Raw genomic sequence first — 22,874 nt, forward strand, 5'->3', positions numbered from 1 at the left:
ACTAACCCGAAATCTCTCACTACTGCAAATCTGACATAACAGTTGATGACTTTCCTGTCTGCTATACATCTCTTTTACAGCAGACACCCCCCCCCCCCCCCCCCACACACACACTTACACACAGTGTCGTCAAGAGTTCCCTCTCCCTTAAAGCATTTGAACCAGTCAATCACTTTGTTGGTCATGATGTCCTACACTCTTGTACCAACATCACGTGGATATCCACAACCAATTTTTATGCTTTCTAACAACTCTGTATGTTTATTACATTATATTATGTCATGATTTTCAACTCACAATGTTGTGTGTTTACTGGAGGTAGCAAAGAAGTTGCCATAGCTTACTGGGTTCAATGTTATGATTTTTTCCTTGTCTTTTCAAGTGTGTGCACACATTACTGGCATTTAAGTATTACTTGATCAATGAACTTTTTATACATATATTTTATTCATGGGTACCAACCACTTATTCACATGTATTACCATATCTATTCTTCACATCCACCTCAACTTATCTGAAGTACTCATAGAGCAATACCATATGAGGAACCAACACTTACACTCTTACTGCTAGTAATTCGTGGCTGTCATGTTTAAATTCACTTTTCCTACAATTAAATAACAATCATCTCATCACTACACTTTTAGCAGTTTATATTATCAATATCAGTATGTCACGTAAATATGAACTGTGAAAAACTGCAAGATAAGTACTGACTTTGACACAAAACAATTTTGGAATCACACCTATACTGACAAGTTTAAAAAAATGCTTCATCATCTTACATATATTTCAGAAGTATCACAAGTAAAAATTAGAGAAACCATATTACTAAAAAAGAAAGAAAAAACTATCCATAAACTGAACAAAAATAAATTCAAAACATAATGGCACCAAATGGCTTACACATGTACAGAATAGTGTTTAACAAGTTACTGTATCATTTGGCATTCTAATGTAATTATAATTACAATGTTAATGTGTAGTCCAGGGTACTTCACAAACAATGGTATGAGTAAATACTGGCAAATGGCAGTGTGGAGAAATTAGCCATACAAACAACATTTCAGGCACTGTTTTGAACTTGCATTCTTTGAAGAAAATACAGTCCTTCCTCCTCTCTCCCTCAAATTATCATTTGCATTTCAATTCAGGTCCAAACAATTGTCTCATTGTTTACTTACCAAAAAAACCTGTTGTCAGTCTCCCCTGTTCTTTGTCTTCGTTGGGCACACAGAGTTATGTCGAGGCTCTCATTTGATAATGACCATGAGAAGTAAAAAGTACCCGAATTCAACAGTTTTCTGACTTCTGAAATGCGTTCCTCATCTTGTGGTTGGTTCCGTAGTGACACAAATGTAGTCTGAGTGATGCGAAAAATTTCTGAGTCTGCTATCTTTCCTACTGATACACATCCTGTCACCATTACCAAGTACAGCACTGTACTTTCTCCTGTAATACAAAAAATTCGATTTGCACAACTAAGAAGTAATTCAAACAAGTACAAGTAATGTTCATTCTTTCAAGTAAAAATATTACCAATTCTTTACAGTTTCTCTCTCTCTCTCTCTCTCTCTCTCTCTCTCTCTCTCTCTCTCTCTCTCTCTACACACACACACACACAAGAGAGAGAGAGAGAGAGAGAGAGAGAGAGAGAGAGAGAGAGAGAGAGAGAGAGAGAGAGAGAGAGAGAGAGAGAGAGAGAGAACTCTACCCAAACCCAAAAGTTTAGCTGGTTTTTTTCCTTCTTGCCTATGACCCTTAATGACTCTTTCTTGGATTCACTATTGGTATAACAACCAAATGTGTTGCTAACTTTGAAAAAGAGATGCAGTGAGGTAGAGACTACTCGTTTTTGTGGCACCATCAGTTGGTAATAGTTGTACAAAACAATGGACAAAAACAATCTGTGGGTGTTTTGCATTGCATGTTCCACAGTAACAGCCTAATAATTCACTCAAATACTGACATACATCTAAGAACTGCTTTTTTACTTCATAAAGGATGTAGAACAAAATCTATTCACATACAGTATACAATATATCTAAGTTAAATGAAAAATAAGAATGCCCAGTTAGTGTGCATACTAGCACATGAAAGAAAGAAACCCACACATTCCAGTGCCATACATCCAGGCAATTGTGGATAAGGATTTAATGCTTTAACACATTAAACTATCCAGACTGGAATGAAACAGTAAATATTGTTCTAAAATTCTGTAAAAATACAATATATTTTAAGTCACAAATAGGTAAGCTATAGTACCGAACAACCATACCAGTATTAATAAACAAAAACAAACTACTTAAAAATATTTACAAAACAGGAAAACTGAAAACTGGTGACAGTCAGTTCAAATGAAGAATGTGGTATTTATGATGATGTGGCATGTGGTGTCATATCGGGGCTGTGTTTGGACGATGGTTTGCAACAAGTGCACATTTTGAAGCAGAGGTAAATTTTATTGTCAGGAATGTCGTTGAATGTGTTGTTATTTGTAAAGGACTGTTATATGTGTTGGCCGCCAAACAGAAATCTCTCTGACCATGAACTTCAATAGCTGAATGTTGTTGGAGAAAATGCATGAAATTATATGCCATGCACCACATCTTTCTTGCAGAAGTATGGTGTATTGGTTGAATATGTGAAATGTTATACGTCTAGAAAACCAATGAAGATGACTGACAACTCCTTCCCGTAATGGCAATAGGTTTATGTGATGATCTCAAGAGGCAAATAATGGTGGTTGATTTGATGGGGCACATGGTGTGATAACACAAGGGTTCCACTGTTGCAGACTTTACTTATTATTTTCTTTACAGTTCATCAGTGTCACTTTATGTTCACAATATGGGAGTCAGTGCTCACTAATTGGTTTTCTTTTTGCTAGGAACTTTTTTTCTGACTATAAAATTTAGAGGCAGATGAGGAACCTGGGGCAGTAGCAGAAACTGACGAGAAGCTTTTGGGAAAGTTTAGTACAAGAAGAGTATGAAATTTGTTGGTACTTGGCTGTAGGGCAGATGTTTCAAGGAGTGTAAGTTATGAGGTGTTGTTTACTTTAGTAAGTGAATGAACTAAGAGGGTGCTTGTTGGATTCATAGAAGAGTATACTGAGGAGGGATCAAGCATATTACTGGATTCTTTTATTTCATATTGGGATTTGGGGAAGAGAAGGTTTCATAATTTAATGGTTAATCATAGAAATGAATTTAAAAAATTCTATAACTAGGGCTAGTATTAATTATGCAAAGGCATGTTGAGGAGCTATAAAATCTGTTCTGGGGGGAGTTAAAAAAAGTGCTTGTCTCCTTGCGGACTCACTTGAAACAGCCAAAAAATAAAATGTGACAAAATCACATAAAATGTACCATAAGATCATGGTATCCCAATCTCCAACTAGCCTATATAGTTCAATCATAGATCAGGATACCAATTAATCTCCCCCCCCCCCCCCCCCACACACACACACACACAACTATAAGTCAATTATCCCAATCTCCAGTTTACCTCTATACCTCAACCCTACAACAGTATACCAACAAACACTCCCCTCACCACCACCCCCTTACAGCTACAACATTTAACCTATACAGGTCAACTCTAGAGTAAAAGTGCACTTGTGGTGTCTGCAGCTTTCCCGTTGCGTATTGCATTTGGTAACTGCAAGCACAGTGAATGATGAGGTAGATAGATCAAGACAATGGAATCCACGACAAAATAATTTTCAATAAATGTCATAAGTAGTTCAATGTTTTTAATTTAAATCATGGTAGAAGGTAGGTGGATCAATGTTTTTAATTATATCATGGGAGAAGGTATATGGATCAATGTTTATTAATAACAGAGTTGCGTGTTTGGTACATTAACAAAATTTACTTAAAAACATCTATCCACTTAACTCAGTGGTTACGCAGGCATTTAATAGCACTGTTTAAATTCTACAACATTTTCTGTTTTATATGACAGCACTAAAGCATGCTATCTCTTCATATACTGTGCAAAAAATAGTAGGAAGTTTTATGCTTTCAAGTATTTTCTGTTTATTATAGTTTATTTTGCAAGGAGGTAAATTTTCCAATAACTTAACATTAATTTTCTTGTTTTGGTATAAGAAAACAGATACTAGCTGATGCCTCTTGGTTTTCAGTTAATAGAGGTGGATGTTTGGGAGAGCAACATTTCAACACTTGTTATTGAGGTATCAGCTGCAGCCTTGCGTTATAACTGATTTAGTACTTTTTGGATATTACTGTTTTGCAGAGTTCACTGTAGCTACAGGCGTTTATGGAATATATCAACAACATTAGTTTCGTTCCTCCCCTTTCGATATCACTGTTTCACAGCTAGTTAATGTTGTGGAGTTAAGTTTATTTAAGTAAATTGGTGATAACAACATTAGTTTTATTGTGTCTTAGGGGATTTATACGTGAAGTTAGCGAATTTTTTAATTTCTGAGATATTTTTGTATTAGGTGGGGCATGGGCTGGGGTGTTTCAGTTTGTCCCTGCACCAGATCCCCAACTTTCTCTGGATGTTCCATTAATTACATAATTGTTTTATTATTTTTAAAATATTTTAAGAATGGAATTGTTTTCTGTTTATTGTGGTAGTATGAATGACATCATAGCCGCTATCTTGAATTTGGACAAATTGCATGTTTTCATCATTAAACAACAACACCAGTCAAAGTTGACACCTCGTATCCAATGGTTTGATGTTCACCCACAGATACTACGACAACAAAAAAACAATCACAACTATCAATCAGCAGTAACATTTTGACTAACTGGTGCATGGGAAAAGCTACCCCTGGTGTTTTACATAATTTAAGCACAGTGGTCTCACAGTAGCGTTCTCGCTTCCCGAGCACGGGGTCCCGGGTTCGATTCCCGGCGGGGTCCGGGATATTTCCTGCCTCGAGATGACTGGGTGTTGTTGTGTCATCTTTATCATCATCATTCATCCCCTTTATGGTCGGAGGAAGGCAATGGCAAACCACCTCCACTAGGACCTTGCCTAGTACGGTGGTGCGGGTCTCCAGCATCATTCCCCTACGCTCCGTCACGGAGTATGGGACTTCATCATCATCAGTTAAAACATATGCAAATACTTTGATTTCTTTATTATCTAATACAATGTTTCTGAATTTATCTAACAATTTTAATTAGCGGCATTTATACAGAACAGTGTGTTGTACACGGAGTGAATGTTGAAATTGAAAATGGCAGAACAAATCACAAGAACCGGATCAACATGACACAACAGTAATGTGTAGATAAATAAATGACCAGGCTGGGGAAGGAAGTTTTAAACTTTTATGTGGAAGCTTCAAATATATGGTATAATAAAACAAAGTTATTGTAACTCCAGTATCTGATGTACAAATATGGATAAAATCTTTCAGAGTATGCAGTGGCATCCAGGAAAAAATATTGACTTGTGATAGGGCTTTGGTTGACAAACATGAAGGTACAGTTCACCACCTTCCCTGTTCCACCTAGACATTAAAAATTGGCATTATCATGTAGCATCTGTTGTCACTTTTGCTACATAAAATAAATGTGTATGTCCTCCGCCAGTACCATTTATGGGACTAAATGTGGCACAGCATGAAAAATGGTACAAAATTCAGGTATAGGGAAAATGCAATCCACTGTTATATTGTTCAAAGGGTGATCCAAGTTACAGACACAGCCTGCAATGTTTATGTTTGAGATGTTTTCAAAGGATGTTGTTTGTATGTTTTGTTTACAGTGTATCATTAGTTCATGTACATTTCAACGGTTTAGAGTGTGACATTTACTACATCAACATAGGTCTAACTGAGATCAGAAAGTATGATTGTACGGGGGTATCAAGCGAAATTTGTAACTGGAATGAGGATTCAGCATGTTATCTTGGATGGAAAGTTGTCGTCGCCATCGTCATATGTGAAAGTAATTTTGGATGGGCCATAGCGATGTGGGTTTAGACCCTTGCTGTTTACATTATATATTAATGACCACGCAACCAGTGTTAATACTAACCTCATGATTTTTTCAGATGATGCAGTTATCTATAATCTAGTACTGCCTGAAAGAAGTTGCAGAAGTATTCAGTCAGATCTTGATAAGATTTCAAAGCAGTGAAGAAATTGTCAACTTGCTTCAAATGCTCATAAATGCAAAATTTTTCAGTTCACAAAATGTAAAAAACTTATTATCTTATGACTACAATATCAGTGAGTCACTGTTGTAATAAGCCAATTCATACAAATAGCTGGGTGTAACACGTTGTAGGTATAGGAAACAGAAGGATCACACAGGCTCAGTTGTAGGTAAAGCAAAACACAACAGGTCTACAACACAGTTTGTTTACAAATCATTCATGCGACCCACCATGGAATACTTTCAAGTGTGTGGGACATGCACCTAATAGGACTAACAGGGTATATTGAACGTGTAAGGGGAAGTGCAGCACAAATGGTCACAGGTTTGTTTGACCCATGGGGAGAATGACACAGATATGCTGAAAAAACTGAACAGGCAGACTATTCAAGGTAGGCACAAACTATCCCTTGAAAGCCTATTTACAAATTTTCAAGAACCGGCTTTAAATGACTCCATAGATATACAGTGCTACAACGCCCTATGTTTACTACTTAAGGGATTGTGAGATTAAGATCAATTACAGCAGAAGCAGAGGCATTTGAACAATCATTCTTCCCGCACTCCATACATTAATGAAACAGTTCTAGAAACCCCAATAACTTGTACCACTTCACAGTGATCTGCAGGGTACAGATGTACATGTAGATAACGATCTACTGAGAAGCAGAGCTCGGATAATTTTGAATACTAGACCTATACATATGTTGGTTAATGGAGACAGTGTTCCATACAAAATTATTTAGTTTGAGTATGATAATGGCCCCCTGTAGTCAAAGACTGATCTGTACAATAACCCGAGGTCTATGTTTGGTAGGAAGGTGATAATTTGCTTGTGAGGTGGTCAACTACAAGATAAAAGCTGTGACAACAATTTGATCTATAGGCCAAAGTCTATATTTGCTCCATATTTGATATACAAATGCCAGTAACTAGAACTGCACTAGAAAAAAGCTGTGTTGCAAGGTAAATAAATCCCTAGCAACTGGTTTGGTGCATGTGACATATGTTCATATATTTTTTTCCTAGATTTCATTAGCAGATATGCAGTTTTAAATTTTCTTATTTGCCAACTTTTAATTTTGATTGTTTTATCATTTCTACAGTCATGATCATGTCACAATAAAATGAGGTGTGCAATGCTCCACTATAGTTTTGTATTCGGTTGATGATACATAAATAAAACTAAAAACACACATGTAGTACAATACATCACTATATACTCAGTCCATATAGAATATGTACAAATCAGAGAAAGATTAATAAAAATGAACAGCTGATAGTTTGGATACATTTCCTGTGCACGACTACACTTAGCACATTCTTATAAACAAGAGATGAAACCCATATTACTTCTGCTGTTTCTGTTCTACTTAATAATTTATACAAAGAAGGGGTCTACATGTTACAAATTGAAACTTAACTCGAAGATCTTACGGCAGACATTTGTACACTAACGCAAATAAACTAACCCAAACAATAGATTATAAAAGCTAAGAATTGATATTTTAACGATAACTTTGTAAGGACAATTATAGCTATCATGACCAAGAATAGAAACTGAAATTACTAATTCCTTATGGCGAAATACCACCTACTGCTTCTAAATACAAGGAACCACAAACATGCCAGTAAAGATACCGATATTACCTGCATTAAGTTGCAGGACTCCAAGACAGCCGTAAGCATCCAGCAGCTTCGTATACTGCCGTTTGACAGATTCCACCTCTAATGGAGCTGAAACAATAACATTTGGTATAACTTCTCACTTCCTGCTGGTGTGTTTAGACACAATATCAGTGACAGTTATAAACACCCATAAGAAGCTTGAACGCTTTTAACAATTGCAAATAACCACAAACTGATGTCGGCTAGGGGTAGGCGAGGGCAAACGCTGTGCTTTCAATACAGAAACTGTCATCATTATCTGTCAATAATACTGATCAAGAAAGTGTACAGTCAGTCACCGGGCACAAGCCCTAAACACACAAGAAATACTTACACAATACTGCTACAGCCTGTGATTCAAACAGGAGGGACTCTTCTCTGTTTCTCTGCTCCAGCAGGATACTGTAAGGCTTCGGTGGATTCACTTTTTCAGAAACTTTAAAGCCTTTTCCCATTGCCATGATTTTCTGTTGTTGGTAAAACGGCAATCTACTATAAATAACGTTTACGTACACGTAATATTAATAGTAACAGTTGTTCTTGTTTTAAGAAGGCTCGCGTCACTCGAACATATCAATTTTGACATCTGTTTTCATCCAACCACAACACATTCCCGCCCCCCTCATACACATACATGCACACCCCCACTCTTTTCGCTTGAAACTCTTTGAGTAGAGATCCGCGGAAGAGACTCCACACTACAAAAATCATTACCAAAGCCGTGACGAATTGCATTTGAAACGTAAAACACTTCTCATGTTTCTCACTATTTTAAATTATGGTAGACTGATTATTACTGAAAGCTAAAATAGGCTATCTGACTGATAAACTTGCACGTGCGAGTTTTCTACTGTATAAACTAAGATATTCTACCAACAAAAACGCACTAGTTCTCTGTCACAACGCGGTTTTTCAGTTGTAGCTGCAGTATTGGATAATATTATGGGGAAATTCACTAAGTGTAAACTGAGTTTTCAGATAGTAGGAAAAAGCAATCAGACGTACTCAAGGATCGCGTATTGCAGAATCCTGTAAGAAACATTTCAGTCTACTTGATATAACGACACTCACACGTTTTTATGCGTATAACCGCTTAATATATGTAAAAGATAATACACTGAAATTTACTCCAAGAATGAATGTACTTATGCGCAATACCAGAAACAACAGCATGCAAGCCATGCCATATTTAAGTCTTTCACTGATACAAATTAGCCACAGATGTATAATAAGTTGAGGAATCAGAAAATCTGCAATATTTCTGGGCGAAAAACTTTCGAAGAATCTAGAGACTTTCGTAACAAAAGTGTTGTGTTTTTCATTCATGCTATAAACACAGAATACATTAATCCAGTGCATGACTTTAAGGAGATTCCTAATATAATCAATTTTTGACTAACTCGCTAACCGTTGAACTCAGAGTTAGTAAATTTTGTGTCCTCACCAGTGTTGACATTTAACAAGAGGAACATGTGTTATTGTTTGAGGGGCCATTGCTTCTTGATTCTGTAAAATAGTTTTGTTCACTGGACCTTTTCACGAACATAACTTCTTACTGAAATAACTTCTTACTCAAAGGGTTCATTATAAAACCTATATTAAAATCACCAGCAAACACTTTTTCTTTGTTTAATTGAAAGCTCCGCCATTTGGCTGTATAGATTATTCATTCTGTTGTACAATCATGATTTTGACCTTTGACCATTTTCAAGTACCACATCAAAATTCCTGTTTTGCTGGGCTTGTATAGTTGGAGTCACGAAGGATGTCGGTCGAGTTTAGGCTCGTTCTGCGCACTTACATCATGCATTCTCCAAAAGCCTATGAGCCTCAAGTAGTGTTCTGAGCGCACTGCTGCGAATGTCGTGCCCATTGCAAGCATTAAACGTGATCGGATTGAGTTATTTAGTGAATTTTTATTCCATTTTTAGTGAATTGTCATGGCCATTGGTGGTGGTAAGCGATAAATTCTACACAAGCAAGTGAGAGACATAATTTGCAGGATACAAGCTTCCATCAAGCGCAAAGCATGTCTATGCACATACAGTAGCTGTTTCTTAGAATTGGCAGCAATGCATGGTCACATGATGTTCAAAGTGGCAAATTATGTCAACTGTGTTTGATGACTCTAAATCATCAATGCAAATAACTAATTCATTAATTTTACTTCTCTGTCCATTTTAATATACACTCCTGGAAATTGAAATAAGAACACCGTGAATTCATTGTCCCAGGAAGGGGAAACTTTATTGACACATTCCTGGGGTCAGATACATCACATGATAACACTGACAGAACCACAGGCACATAGACACAGGCCACAGAGCATGCACAATGTCGGCACTAGTACAGTGTATATCCACCTTTCGCAGCAATGCAGGCTGCTATTCTCCCATGGAGACGATCGTAGAGATGCTGGATGTAGTCCTGTGGAACGGCTTGCCATGCCATTTCCACCTGGCGCCTCAGTTGGACCAGCGTTCGTGCTGGACGTGCAGACCGCGTGAGACGACGCTTCATCCAGTCCCAAACATGCTCAATGGGGGACAGATCTGGAGATCTTGCTGGCCAGGGTAGTTGACTTACACCTTCTAGAGCACGTTGGGTGGCACGGGATGCATGCGGACGTGCATTGTCCTGTTGGAACAGCAAGTTCCCTTGCCGGTCTAGGAATGGTAGAACGATGGGTTCGATGACGGTTTGGATGTACCGTGCACTATTCAGTGTCCCCTCGACGATCACCAGAGGTGTACGGCCAGTGTAGGAGATCGCTCCCCACACCATGATGCCGGGTGTTGGCCCTGTGTACCTAGGTCTTATGCAGTCCTTATTGTGGCGATCACCTGCACAGAGCCAAACACGCATACGACCATCATTGGCACCAAGGCAGAAGCGACTCTCATCGCTGAAGACGACACGTCTCCATTCGTCCCTCCATTCACGCCTGTCGCGACACCACTGGAGGCGGGCTGCACGATGTTGGGTCGTGAGCGGAAGACGGCCTAACGGTGTGCGGGACCGTAGTCCAGCTTCATGGCGACGGTTGCGAATGGTCCTCGCCGATACCCCAGGAGCAACAGTGTCCCTAATTTGCTGGAAAGTGGCGGTGCGGTCCCCTACGGCACTGCGTAGGATCCTACGGTCTTGGCGTGCAGTTTATATTTATTCTCATTAATGTTTTATTTTCTGCTCTTCTGGGTTCTATAGTACCATTTCTAACTATTAATATTCCGACAGGTTGCCATCAGCAACTAAATAGCGTTTTTTAAAGTTTGGTTGGTATTTTTATCATTGATAACTTCGAAAACACAGTATTAAATCCATTATAAGAAAATTAAAGTTTCAAAATCCATTAAATATACAAAGAATAGAAAATAAGAACAAACGCAATTTGGAGAATATAAAATAAGTAAAGTATTGATGATGTTAAATCATAAGTAATGGTGTTACTAGTAGTAGTAGTAGTAGTAGTAGTAGAACTAGCTTTATTCATCGGTGGATCTCTTTTTACAAGGCTATAGGACATATTAAAGTATTTCCAAATTAAGATCAACTTAAAATATGCTAATTCGTATACACATATTTTTTACAGACTTCTTGGAGAGACTATCATTAGATTTACTCATTGTATACAATACTTTTTTACAAATAACTTATTAAATAATGTAATGCCAAACTGTTCACTCATATCTCACGATCAGTCACTGCACACACTATACACACATTATTTCATAACACTTCTCTCACTACACACACACACACACACACACACACACACACACACACACACACACATACACACTGGTAATCTCTGGGCCATTTTCTGTACCGCAACTTCCCAATTGCTATCCTGAAAAACTGAGTCAGCATCCCTCCATAATGAGTGAGATGTTGAGTGCAGAAAGAGGAAGAGATCTTAGTAATGTAGTAATGTGCTATGCATAACTTGGTGCTAAGTGTTTCTATAAAGGAAAAAAGGAAGGGAAAAAGCTTAAAGTGAAGGTGTTATGTGGAATGTTGGATATTTTATAATCATTCTTACTGTTATTTATTTGTATAGCATTTTGTATCAAACACCAGCTCTGTTTTAGCTAAGTAATCCTTCAAAGTAATAAATGTTTTGCATAACAGGTACTTTTTAACTGCCTTTTTAAAGATGTGTATTTTTGCACTTTCTTTCATCTCTTTTGGTAATTTATTGTACAGTTTTATTCCTTGTTATAAAATGCTGTTTTGAGTTTTATGTTTATTTTTTTCTTCGCAAATGTGAGTTGTGTGTATCTCTTGTTGCATGGTCATGGGCAGAGATGTTTGTGCAGTGATTATCAATGTTATTATTGATGTGTACAACTGACTGGTAAATGTATTCACATGGCGCAGTTAAAATCCCCAGTGTTTTGAACAGATCTTTAGAATGAGCTAGACTAGTATTTTTGGTTATTGTCCTTATGGTTTTTTCTGGAGTTTGAAAATTGTGTTCATATTTTGTGCATTTGTTCCCCAAAAAAGAATGCCATAATAAGAATTGAGTGTACATATGAATAATATGTAAGTAAAGGACACTGATGATTCTAAGGACATAACATGCTGATGACATTCTGTTTGCAAGTAGCTTTGTGTGTTCACACCACTTCAGCTGAGAATCAATATTCATTCCTAGAAATTTTGTATTTGGTACACAGTCTATAGAGGTGTCATCTACATTTAATTTAATGTTGGCATTTTTTCTCTTCAAACTGAAATTCATTACATTACATTTCTTTATGTTTAGTGTCACTTTATTACTTATTGACCAATCATAAACTTCCTTTAGAGTTTCATTTTCTTTCTTGGCAAGGAGTTCTCTTATTTTCGCAGTGACTATAATGTTGCTGTCATCAGCGAAGAGAATTTTTTTCGCCATGAGTAACACTACTGGGAAAGTCATTGATGTATATCAGGAACAGTATTTGTCCTAACACGCTACCTTGCAGAACACCTATATTAATGCATTTTGGTTCTATAAGTGTCTTACTAAATGTTTAGATCAATGTGAAATACGTGATATCTCTACTCTTTGTACCCTATCTGTTAGGTATGATCGAAACCAGTCATTAGCTACCCCTCTTATCCCTAATGCTTCTAATTTATTTAATAGGATCTTGTGGTCGACAGTATCAAACATTTTAGAAAGATCCAAAAATATCCCTGTGACACTCATTTTCATCAAGAGCATCAAGTATAACTTTTGTTGCCCAGGATAGAGTAGCATGGAGAGCTGCATCAAACCATTCTCAGGACTGAAGACCACAACAACAACTTAGGCGACTCCGTATTTTTGCCACTTCAGAAACCAAACTGTGATTCATTTAAAAGATTGTATTTATTCAGTTAAGTCATTAATCTGTCTTAAATAATTGATTCTATTATTTTTGAGAATGGTGAAGCAGGGAAATGGGTCGGTATTTTTTATGTATTCTGCATTACCTTTCTTAAGCAAAGGTACAACTCTTGCCTGTTTTAATTGCTCTGGAAATGTCCCTGATGTGATGGATTCATTTATTATATTTGTTAAGGGGCCTTGTATAATCCCTATGCATTTTTTTAGTACACACACTATGCTTAATGACTTTTTATTTTTTGGACTGTTTTATTGACTTCATTCTCTGTTGTTGGAAGTAACATCATTGTATTCAGTGGAACATTATTTACAGGTGTTATATTCGTTTGGGGGAATTTTTGCTGTAACTTCTCTGCAATACTTGAAAAATGCTTGTTTACATAGTTTGCTAAGTGTTGTGGATCATTTATTTCCTTATCCCCCTCCCTTAGCAGTATGTTATTCCGCGTTTTTTTGCCTCTCCAGGTTTCCTTTTTTATAACATCCCAGACTGCTTTGCTTTTATTCTCTGCATTATACATTATTTTGTCATTAAATGAGTTTTTCGCAGTAATCAGCACCTTCCTATAGATCTTTTTGTATCTATGATAGAAATTTAAGAATTCTGAATCATTGCGATTCTTTTTCATGGAACTGAGGTGTTTAAGTGTTTGGGAGGACTTCCTAATACCTACTGTTATCCATCTCTTTTTGTAAGTTGTTGGTACAAACATGTATACTTTTTGGAATGCCTCTTCAACGTTCAATTGAAACACTGTGGAGAATTTAGAGAATTTCATATTCACATTCTTTTCCTTATACACTTCATCCCACGTTGGTTTTCCAGTTCTTTTCAAAAATCTTTTATTTTCATTTCTGACAGATGTCGTTTGTAGGCTTGTAGTTTAGGGAATGATTCAATGCCTGATTTTAGTGTTGTTATTTGACGGAGATGGTGTGCTAGTCCGAGATCTTTTACAGCTATATCACTTTTTTCTCTGTCCATATTTGTAGCCACATGGTCAATTACTGATGAAGTCATTGGTGTAACCATTGTTGCACTATTGACAAATAGGGACATGCCAAACCTTTGAAGGACGTTTATGAAGGTGCTGCTGGATTCATTTATGATATTAGTGTTGATGTTAATGTCACCACAAAAAATTATGTTGACCTTTGTACTTGAGACTTTATCTAGACCTTCTGGTAACTTACTGAAAAAAGTATTATTAAATTATAACAAAAATAGCACTTTCATATTAATCAATGAAAAGAATGTTTCAAGGCTGTCTTACAGGAAGTTGACTGGAGGGATGAGTATCATGTGGCAGATGGAAATTCCAACTTTAATGCGTTTATAGGAAGACCTGTACCAATCTTTACAGCTGTTTTCTCAAGAAAGCAGTAAAGAATGGCACTAACAAGAGATGAAAGAAGTCTGAGATTACAGAAGGGATCAAAACATCACATACAGGGAAAAGGAAATTATGTCAAATCATTAAGACAAACAAGGAAGTAGGGCTAATTTCATATTATGAGAAATACTATGTGGTTCTAAGGTAGTAAGATAAACATAAATAATTATTGGTCAGTCTCAGCGCTTATTTCCTTCTTAAAGGCCCTGAAAAAATAGTGTACATAAAAATCAATATATAACTCATTCAAAATAAAGTCACTTGTTCATATTCAGTTTGGATTTAAAAATGCTCTCTCTACATAACATGTTATTTTTCAAATTACCAATCAGATTATTTAAAATTAAAGTAACAAAACTCCACCTACTAGTATTTCCTGCAAATGATGAAAAGCACTTGGTTGTGCAGTTGACAATATTATTCCAAGGTAGCTGAAATACTATGACATCAGAAATCTTACTGGTAAACACTACTCAGAGTGTCTAACTAAAAGGATGCAGAGTTTTGTGTTAAGAAACTGAGTGTGTGTACACAATGAAACAACATCTTCAGAATAAATAATAATCGTTGCAACTGTACATATCGATTGATAAATAGTTAGTTACCTGTTGCATAGATCATTTGAAAGATTCATTTATTGAACTGATGTGGAACAAGTCACTTTACAGGAATTATACATGATTGTTGATAACATTGATAAACATATCAATTTTTACTTCTACTTATGCAACTACATTTAGAAACTAGTTTTTTCTGAGCTACCAGTTTTTAAATAGAATTTTGTCCATGGAATAGGATGAGTTTTCCAAGAAAACATGTTTTACATTAGATTTAAAACTTGTTTTGCTACCTGCCAGACATGTATGTTACTGTGCAAATGACCAAAAAAGTTGGTTGTATCATATTGAACCACTTTCTGAGTCATTGACAGCTTTTACAATAGGTAATAAATGTTATTCTTTCCTCTAGTGTTGTGGGTATAGGCATCACTCTTTTTCTCAAATTGTGATGGATTATTTATGAGAAATTACTTTAGTGAATATATATATATATATATATATATATATATATATATATATATATATATATATATATATATATATATATATTGCCAGAAAAAATAATTACACCATTTTATAGGTTTCCAATTCTCTCAATATTTATTGTTGCAACAGTACATGAAATGATTACATTTACAGACAAATAGCATGAGCAGGTATGAGGAACCAGGTATCTGCCCATACTGAAACACCTGTATTTGTATGTGGCGTAGCCTCTGTGGATGGCAGTACAGGAGATGACTGCAGCATCCAGCCCACTGCACAGATAGTGAATGCTGTTCTGGAACACGTTATGCAACGCCTGCTCGACCTGTTCAGGTAGTTCTGTAAGAGTTGTTTGTTGATGAGTAACATGAGTCACTTCTCGTCCCATCACATCCCACATGTGCTCAATTGGAGACAAGTCACAGAGATTGTGCTGGTGATGGAAGTTACTGCACATCTTGCAGAACACATTGAGTTTCATGAGCAGTGTGTGAGAGAGCATTAGCTTGTTGGAGCAAAACATCATATTCCTGTTGCAAAAACAGCAAAAGACTGGGTCTAACAATATTCTGCACATATCTAGAACGACTTCCAGAAACACCAAAGGCGAATCAGAAAGGCCTGGGGTGGAGCCGGTGTGTATTGCATGAATGCACTCTACAAGACAATCGAGCTATGTATGTAGATGCTGTGGCCTGAGTGGAAGACAGGCAAGACATGTGTGCACCCAGAGTCCCACTGCTAATAACTGGTTAATAACAGTTCACGTTGACAAATATTGCCTCACAAGCCCTCTTATTTGTTCTGTGGTAGCTGCACGATCTCCAACTGCTGCCTTTATAATACAACGATCCTGGTGGGCGTCTGTGATGTGTGGACTTCCAGAACCTCGTCTATGCGCGAGAGAATGTTCACATGACCAATGATAGCAGCATCGTTGCCTAACTGACACAGTATGCCCAACTTGTGCGGTGATTCACCAAAAGGACCACTCCACCACTTGGAAGACCACAATTTGATTCCTTTCATACTCAGTCAGTTGGGTGTACGAAGCATGAGCGCATCTCCTGGCATGGTTGCCTGCTTGCTACAGACGTTTGCACCACACTGAGCCTTCTGGCTGTGACTGTTGCCTATTAAAGAGTAGACACAGATGGAGCTCTGGCAGCTATACCAGTACGGTATCTGTTGGCAGAGGACAGTGAAGCCATTATTAGTGCATCTGCCATCCCCCAAGTGACATATGCCATCTTCAGATCAGAATCGACATCGTGTTTCCAGGTGTATTAATCTTTTTTACAGAATTGTAAGTTGTGATGGTGCAGTTGAAATACCTAACTCGTTGAGGAGGAACCTGCATGATAACTGTGGGTGAACACCGTATATTATTCTCACTACTTGCTTTTGTGAAATCAATATTTCCTCTGTAAGTGGTGATATTGGGTCCACTTTTGTTCATGATAAATGTAAATAATCTGCAATTGTATAGCCAAGAAGGAAAAATATTAGATTGGTGCATAAGTTCGTGGCGTTTTATCATAAGCTTAACAAACACAACAGATAAAACATAGCAGAGAATTTAGTCATCAATAATATATTTTCCTTCACTATTTACAAGTCTACCAATGCAGGCATAACTTTTCGATTTTGTGACTGTATAAATCACGTGGTTTTGAGGCAAAGAACTTGGTGTGCCATGTTCAGAGTGCATTTTCATACAGAAAGGTAGTCTCTTGATGGTTGCTCGAGACAGAGTGGAAAAGGTGAAAAACTGAGGGCGTGAGATCAGGTGAATAAGATGGGTTTGGAATAACTGCCAAATCCAACTACTGTTTAGTGTTTATTGTCAGTCCAGCAGAATTCAGGTGGGTGTTATCGTGGAGTAGTATCACTTCATGCAATCGTCTGGTCGTTGTTCTTGGATTGCATCTTCAAGACTTCACATTTGTTGACAATAAATGTCAGCATTGATGGCTACACCTTGGGTAAACAATTTGTACTGTCCCACCAGATGCATAACATTATCTTTAGTGGATGTGTGCAGGTTTTTGTACAAGGAGTAACTGCTTTGTTTGGGCTCAACCATTCCTTTCTTTTCCTTATGTCAACGTAAAGACAATATTTCTCGTCATAGAACAGGAATGACCAGCGTTGTTCATGAGTCACTTGTGGTGAGCACACGGAGATATATAAATTTAACCCACTGATTTATGAGATTTTGGCTTAGAGCATGCGATATCCATTGAATTAGAGATCCTGCAGTAATCAGGTACTACGAAAACTACTCAGTCTTACTACAAAAGATAATTAAAAAATCAAGTAACATGCACATAATGTCAGAAATCAGTAATTCCAATAACAGATTAAGGCTTTATGGAATGTTGTGAAATGAGAGACACGGTGACCAGCCAGAGAAAAAGAGAGCATCACTATTAAACTGAATGAAATGGCTACAAATAATGATAAGTCACAGGTAGCATACATATTTAATAATCATTTCTTAAATATGGTAGAAACCATAGAGACAAACAGTTCAGAAGAAAAAGAATCTCTCACAAAATTCAACCAAATGAATGTATCACTGTTTCTTTTGAAATTAAGAAAATTATACAGTCCCCCAAATGTAGAAAGTCATCACGTTTTGATGGCGCTTCTAATAGAGTATTTAAGATTTGTTCCCGTATAATAAGCTCAGTCTTATTGTTGTGTTTCAAAACTGGCTGGTCTGTAGCAAAGGAACAGGGAAGAATGCTGCAAATGTCAGTAAAGAGTTATCTGGAACCTGTGGTAATTTTGCAGACACTTTTAGTAAGCAACATCTTAAGGGTTGTTTAAATGATACCACTGAAAGTGACATGTACATAAAAAAGTAGTAGATTGTAGAGATTGGATTAAAATAAAGTTACGACCTGTATCTTATAGAATATCTGCATAGGAGATGTTTTATACCTGATCAGTATCATGAAGATTGAAAAAAAAACCGAGTAGTCTGTGTTGAAATTCCTCACTTTCCACAGATGACATTGTAAGACATCGCATCAAGGAACTTTACTTCTGTTTGGTATATTTAGATATAATTTAAATAAAAAAGATATGCTTTTGTCTCTACTTATTATCCTGTATTATTAAGGAAAAATGTTAAAATAAATTAAATGTCTGACAGTAACATTCTGGATCTTGTGAATTAGTTTTTGGCCATAAGATTAGTCACAGTTTTTGAACAATCCCCACTGTTCCCCTCAATATTCACCTGATTCGCCTAGAGCAAACTCCATGAACTTTTTCAGACAAAAAAATGTTCTCAAGGGGCAGTTCTGTGAAAATGTTGAAAAGTTTCAGTGTAATGTGATGGTGACATTATACTACATAATTCAGTAGACACATAATACTATAAATAAATGAATAAAAACATTCCAGCAGGATCTTTTGTAAAGGTGTCCCAGAGCCACTGCAATTAATTCTGTGAGCCGTGGTAAGGGAATGGATATACTCTGTAAACTAATTTTTATATCATTTTGCATTTTATTTTGATCTTGTTCCAGAATTTATTGCAACAACAATGTATTTTAAAGAGATACCCAATATAGTTATTAGGGTTTGGACATGATTTCTTTGGACAAAGAAGGCTATTTGCTATTACATTGTCTTCACACATTTCGACTTGTCCACTTCACACAATGTCTGGCACAATAAGGGTTTCTATGGACATTATTAAACGTGATTCTTGAAGTTTTCCTATCAGACTGAATATTCCATGGGGTTTTGAGATTGCAGTTGTATCATGTTGAGTTCTTACCACAATATTTCGGCTAGCAACCATATACCCTGTTCAGGTGTCCAACTCTGGAGATTGTCGGCAAAAATTGGCACGGAGACCCATCTGGTAGGATCCTAAGGAACCATCAAGTTACAGTAGATCTCCTGCTGCTGGTGAAGATTAGTGCTCTTCTCGGTTCGATAAAGGACGATCTGGGACTTCGGAAGGCCGGAATTCACAAAATTCCTTGCCAGTGTGGCAAAGCTTACATAGATCAGAAGGTACACACAGTACATGGAAGGTGCGTTGAGCATGAGCGTCACACTCGCCTTTTGTAGCCCAGTAAGTCGGCCACAGGGGAAAATTGTTTTAGCACATGGCACTCTATGGATTATTCTGCCACAACAATTTTGGTCCTGGCGAGTCCATTTGGGATTCAGTAATTAAAAAGTCTGTGGAAATCCATCTAGCACAACATCTTATAAATCGTGACAGCAGCTTTCAACTGGACAAGGCTTGGTGCCCATTGATCTCTGTGATTCCTTCTGAGCGAAAACATCTTATTCATAGTGACACATCAGACTATAATTGACTTTGTTTTTAGCTCTGCGATGGCCCGTACCGACAGAGTGCGGAGATGTAGTTCCACCTTCATGCATGCATCTGCATGCCACAAATGGAACAGTATTTGCACGGACTTCGATAGAGGACGCTTCTGTGACGACCGCTAATGCGCACACATCTGCATGCCAATTTTTGCTATAAAGTCGACATTGTGAACTAGCAGTTTCCAGTGGCGGACACTCACCTGAACAATTATCAGTCGAAATATTGAGGTAATGAGTCAACATGATCCGGCTGTAATCTCGAAACCTCCCAGATTATTCAGTGTAATGAGACTGTATACTGCATACCTTAAATGTGGACTAAAATCATAAATTACATAATATGACTTTTGGTGCATTAGACGAAAATTCACTGCTGCCACAGCCAGGCAGCATCAATAATAATGCTCATTCATCAGATAGTCAGTTTAGAATTATATTTAAAAATATTCCTAATCAGTTGTCTACTGCGCGATCAGCAGTGAGCACCATATATCATTCTGATGGAATGCTACTGTCCAATGAAAAATATCTTTCTTAAATATGAGTTACTCTAGAATACAATTTCGTATGGCATCATTGAATGAAATAGTTAAGCATGTTAACTTACTAATTTGTCTCTTTCCAATTATTGTAATGACACAAAATGAAAAATTGGAGAACTGAGTTGTTTCAGAAGCTTTAAATTTTTTTCATTTACAGTCTCATCAATATATAAAGCAAATATTTTTGGAAATTTTGCCTTATTTAATAAGTTCTGCTCATGCTTTAAATTTATCACTCTTTATCTACCCTCTGAGTTGCAGAAATGAATACATCGCTTTTTCTTAAAATTAGAAAAAGATACCATTTGCAGAAAACCGCTCAATAATACTTCTAAACACGCTATTTACAAGGTCCTGTGTTGCTATAGTTCATTTTGGACTGATTATAATACTTGTGACCTCTGTGAAAAGAACAAATTATGCTCAATATTTACTAAATGGAAGATCATTAACATACGAGATGCGACAGTAAAGTAATGAGACTGATGTGAAAAAAAAATGTTGCTTACCATTTTAGTCAAGTTTAGTGTTGTATCCTTCAAAATAGTTCCCTTCTGATTGCACAGACTTTTCCCAGCGCTTCTGTCATTGATGGTAACATTTATAGAACTCATCTTCTGTAATATCCTCCAAGACCCTCGTCACAGCTTTTTGTAAATCTCGTGTTGTTTAAAAATAGTGTCCCTTGACCACCTTTCTGACTCTTGGAAATAGAAAAAAGTCGCACAGAGCGATATCTAGTGAATAAGGTGGATGTGGTAGTACTGAAATTTGTTTTGAGGTTAAAAATTGCTTACTGACAGAGCAGTATGGGATGGCGCATTATCGTGATGCAGAATCCAATTATCAGCAATGTTGGCACAGACACGAAGAACTCTTTTACTAAGTCTTTCTAAAATTTCTTTGTAGTGGTATTGGTTAACTGTTTGTCCAGGAGGCATCCACTCTTTATGAACAATTCCCTTGCAATCAAAGAAGCACACAAGCATGCATTCCACTTTTGACTTTGACATGTGAGCATTATTTGGTCTGGGTGATCCCTTTCAGCACCATTGCGAACTTTGGAATTTTGTCTCTGGATCGTACAGAAAACACCAACCAACTTTCATCACCAGTGATAACACAGCTCAATAATTCTGGATTGATTTCCGTTTGCTCTAACAGATCGGCTGTCACATTTTTCCGTGTTTCTCGCTGTTGTGGTGTGAGATTTTTGGGGATCATTTTTGCACAAATCTTTCTCGTACCAAGCTCTTCAGTTGTTATTAGACGAACCGTTTCTCGATTGATGTTCAGTTCTTCTGAAATCATTTTCATGGATAATCTTCGATCAGATCATACGAGTTCACACACCCTGGCCAAGTTGACATCTGTCCTTGAGGTTGATGGTCGTCCACTGCAGTCTTCATTTTCAACATTCGTTCTGTCTTCACTAAACATTTTATGCCAATGAAAAACTGAAGCTCTTAACATAACCTCCTCTCCAAAAGCCTTCTGAAGCTTACGGCAAGTTGTCATAATGTTTTCACCCAATTTAATGCAAAAATAAATGACATACCGTTGCACAATATTATGTGGTTCCATTTCTGTGATGAGAAAAACGAACACATGTTAACTTATTACAGCATAGCTCACGACTGATCAGTTGCATCGATGTGCCGCTTGGACTAGAAGCAGCTTATAGTCCAAGGTAAAAGATATTGTTCCTTCACAAGCCTGCAGGGTTGCCACATCTTGCAAAAGAAAATCAGTCTCATTACTTTATTGTCGCACCTTGTATATGAGAAGCAACAGACGACGCTATATTGAACTTTATGGAACTCCATTGGTCATTTTCCTCCACTTAGGAAAATTTACTCTGTGTATAGCTGGTGACGTGAAGTATAACTCCCTGTATTCTTTTTGACAACGATGATGTGAGCCATGTGTTAATTATACTATTAATTACTTAAAATCTATTAATTACTTACTTGTGCAGCTCAGAATCAGAAGGAAACTCTTCAACCATAGTCATGCCCGAAATGTAGAGAACAGGGAAGAAGAGAAGGATGCTTTCTGAGATGAGTAAACTGAAGTATACAATTAATGTCCGAAAGGAGCCCATAAGATGCTTCTTGGAGATATGAATGCTACAATAGTAAAAAAGCAAAATATCAGTCTGGCACTGGAAAATACAGTCTACATGATAACTTTAGTAACAATGGGGTCAGACTGATGTACTCTCCTCTTCGAGAAATATGGCAGTGGATAGTACAACTTTTAACCACAAAGATATACATAACATGACATGTAAATCTCCAAATGGAAATACTTTAATCAAATCTAGCTTA

The 22,874-nt window shown here is 37.0% G+C and overlaps 1 protein-coding gene across 1 annotated transcript in view; it reads right to left on the reverse strand.

The window, feature by feature from the left end:
- Positions 1-8,494, reverse strand: part of LOC126297796 (synaptojanin-1) — a 131,564-nt gene extending 123,070 nt beyond the window's left edge. Inside the window, exons 1-3 of the mRNA XM_049989003.1 lie at positions 8,152-8,494; positions 7,800-7,886; positions 1,185-1,452 (exon numbers count right to left, since the gene is read on the reverse strand). Coding sequence (XP_049844960.1) covers positions 1,185-1,452; positions 7,800-7,886; positions 8,152-8,278 — 482 coding nt within the window. The 5' untranslated portion in view covers positions 8,279-8,494. The remainder of the gene's footprint in view (positions 1-1,184; positions 1,453-7,799; positions 7,887-8,151) is intronic.
- Between the last annotated feature and the right edge of the window lie 14,380 nt (positions 8,495-22,874).

The sequence above is a fragment of the Schistocerca gregaria genome, chromosome X, assembly GCF_023897955.1.
Source record: "Schistocerca gregaria isolate iqSchGreg1 chromosome X, iqSchGreg1.2, whole genome shotgun sequence".
Taxonomy (NCBI): Eukaryota; Metazoa; Arthropoda; class Insecta; order Orthoptera; family Acrididae; genus Schistocerca; species Schistocerca gregaria.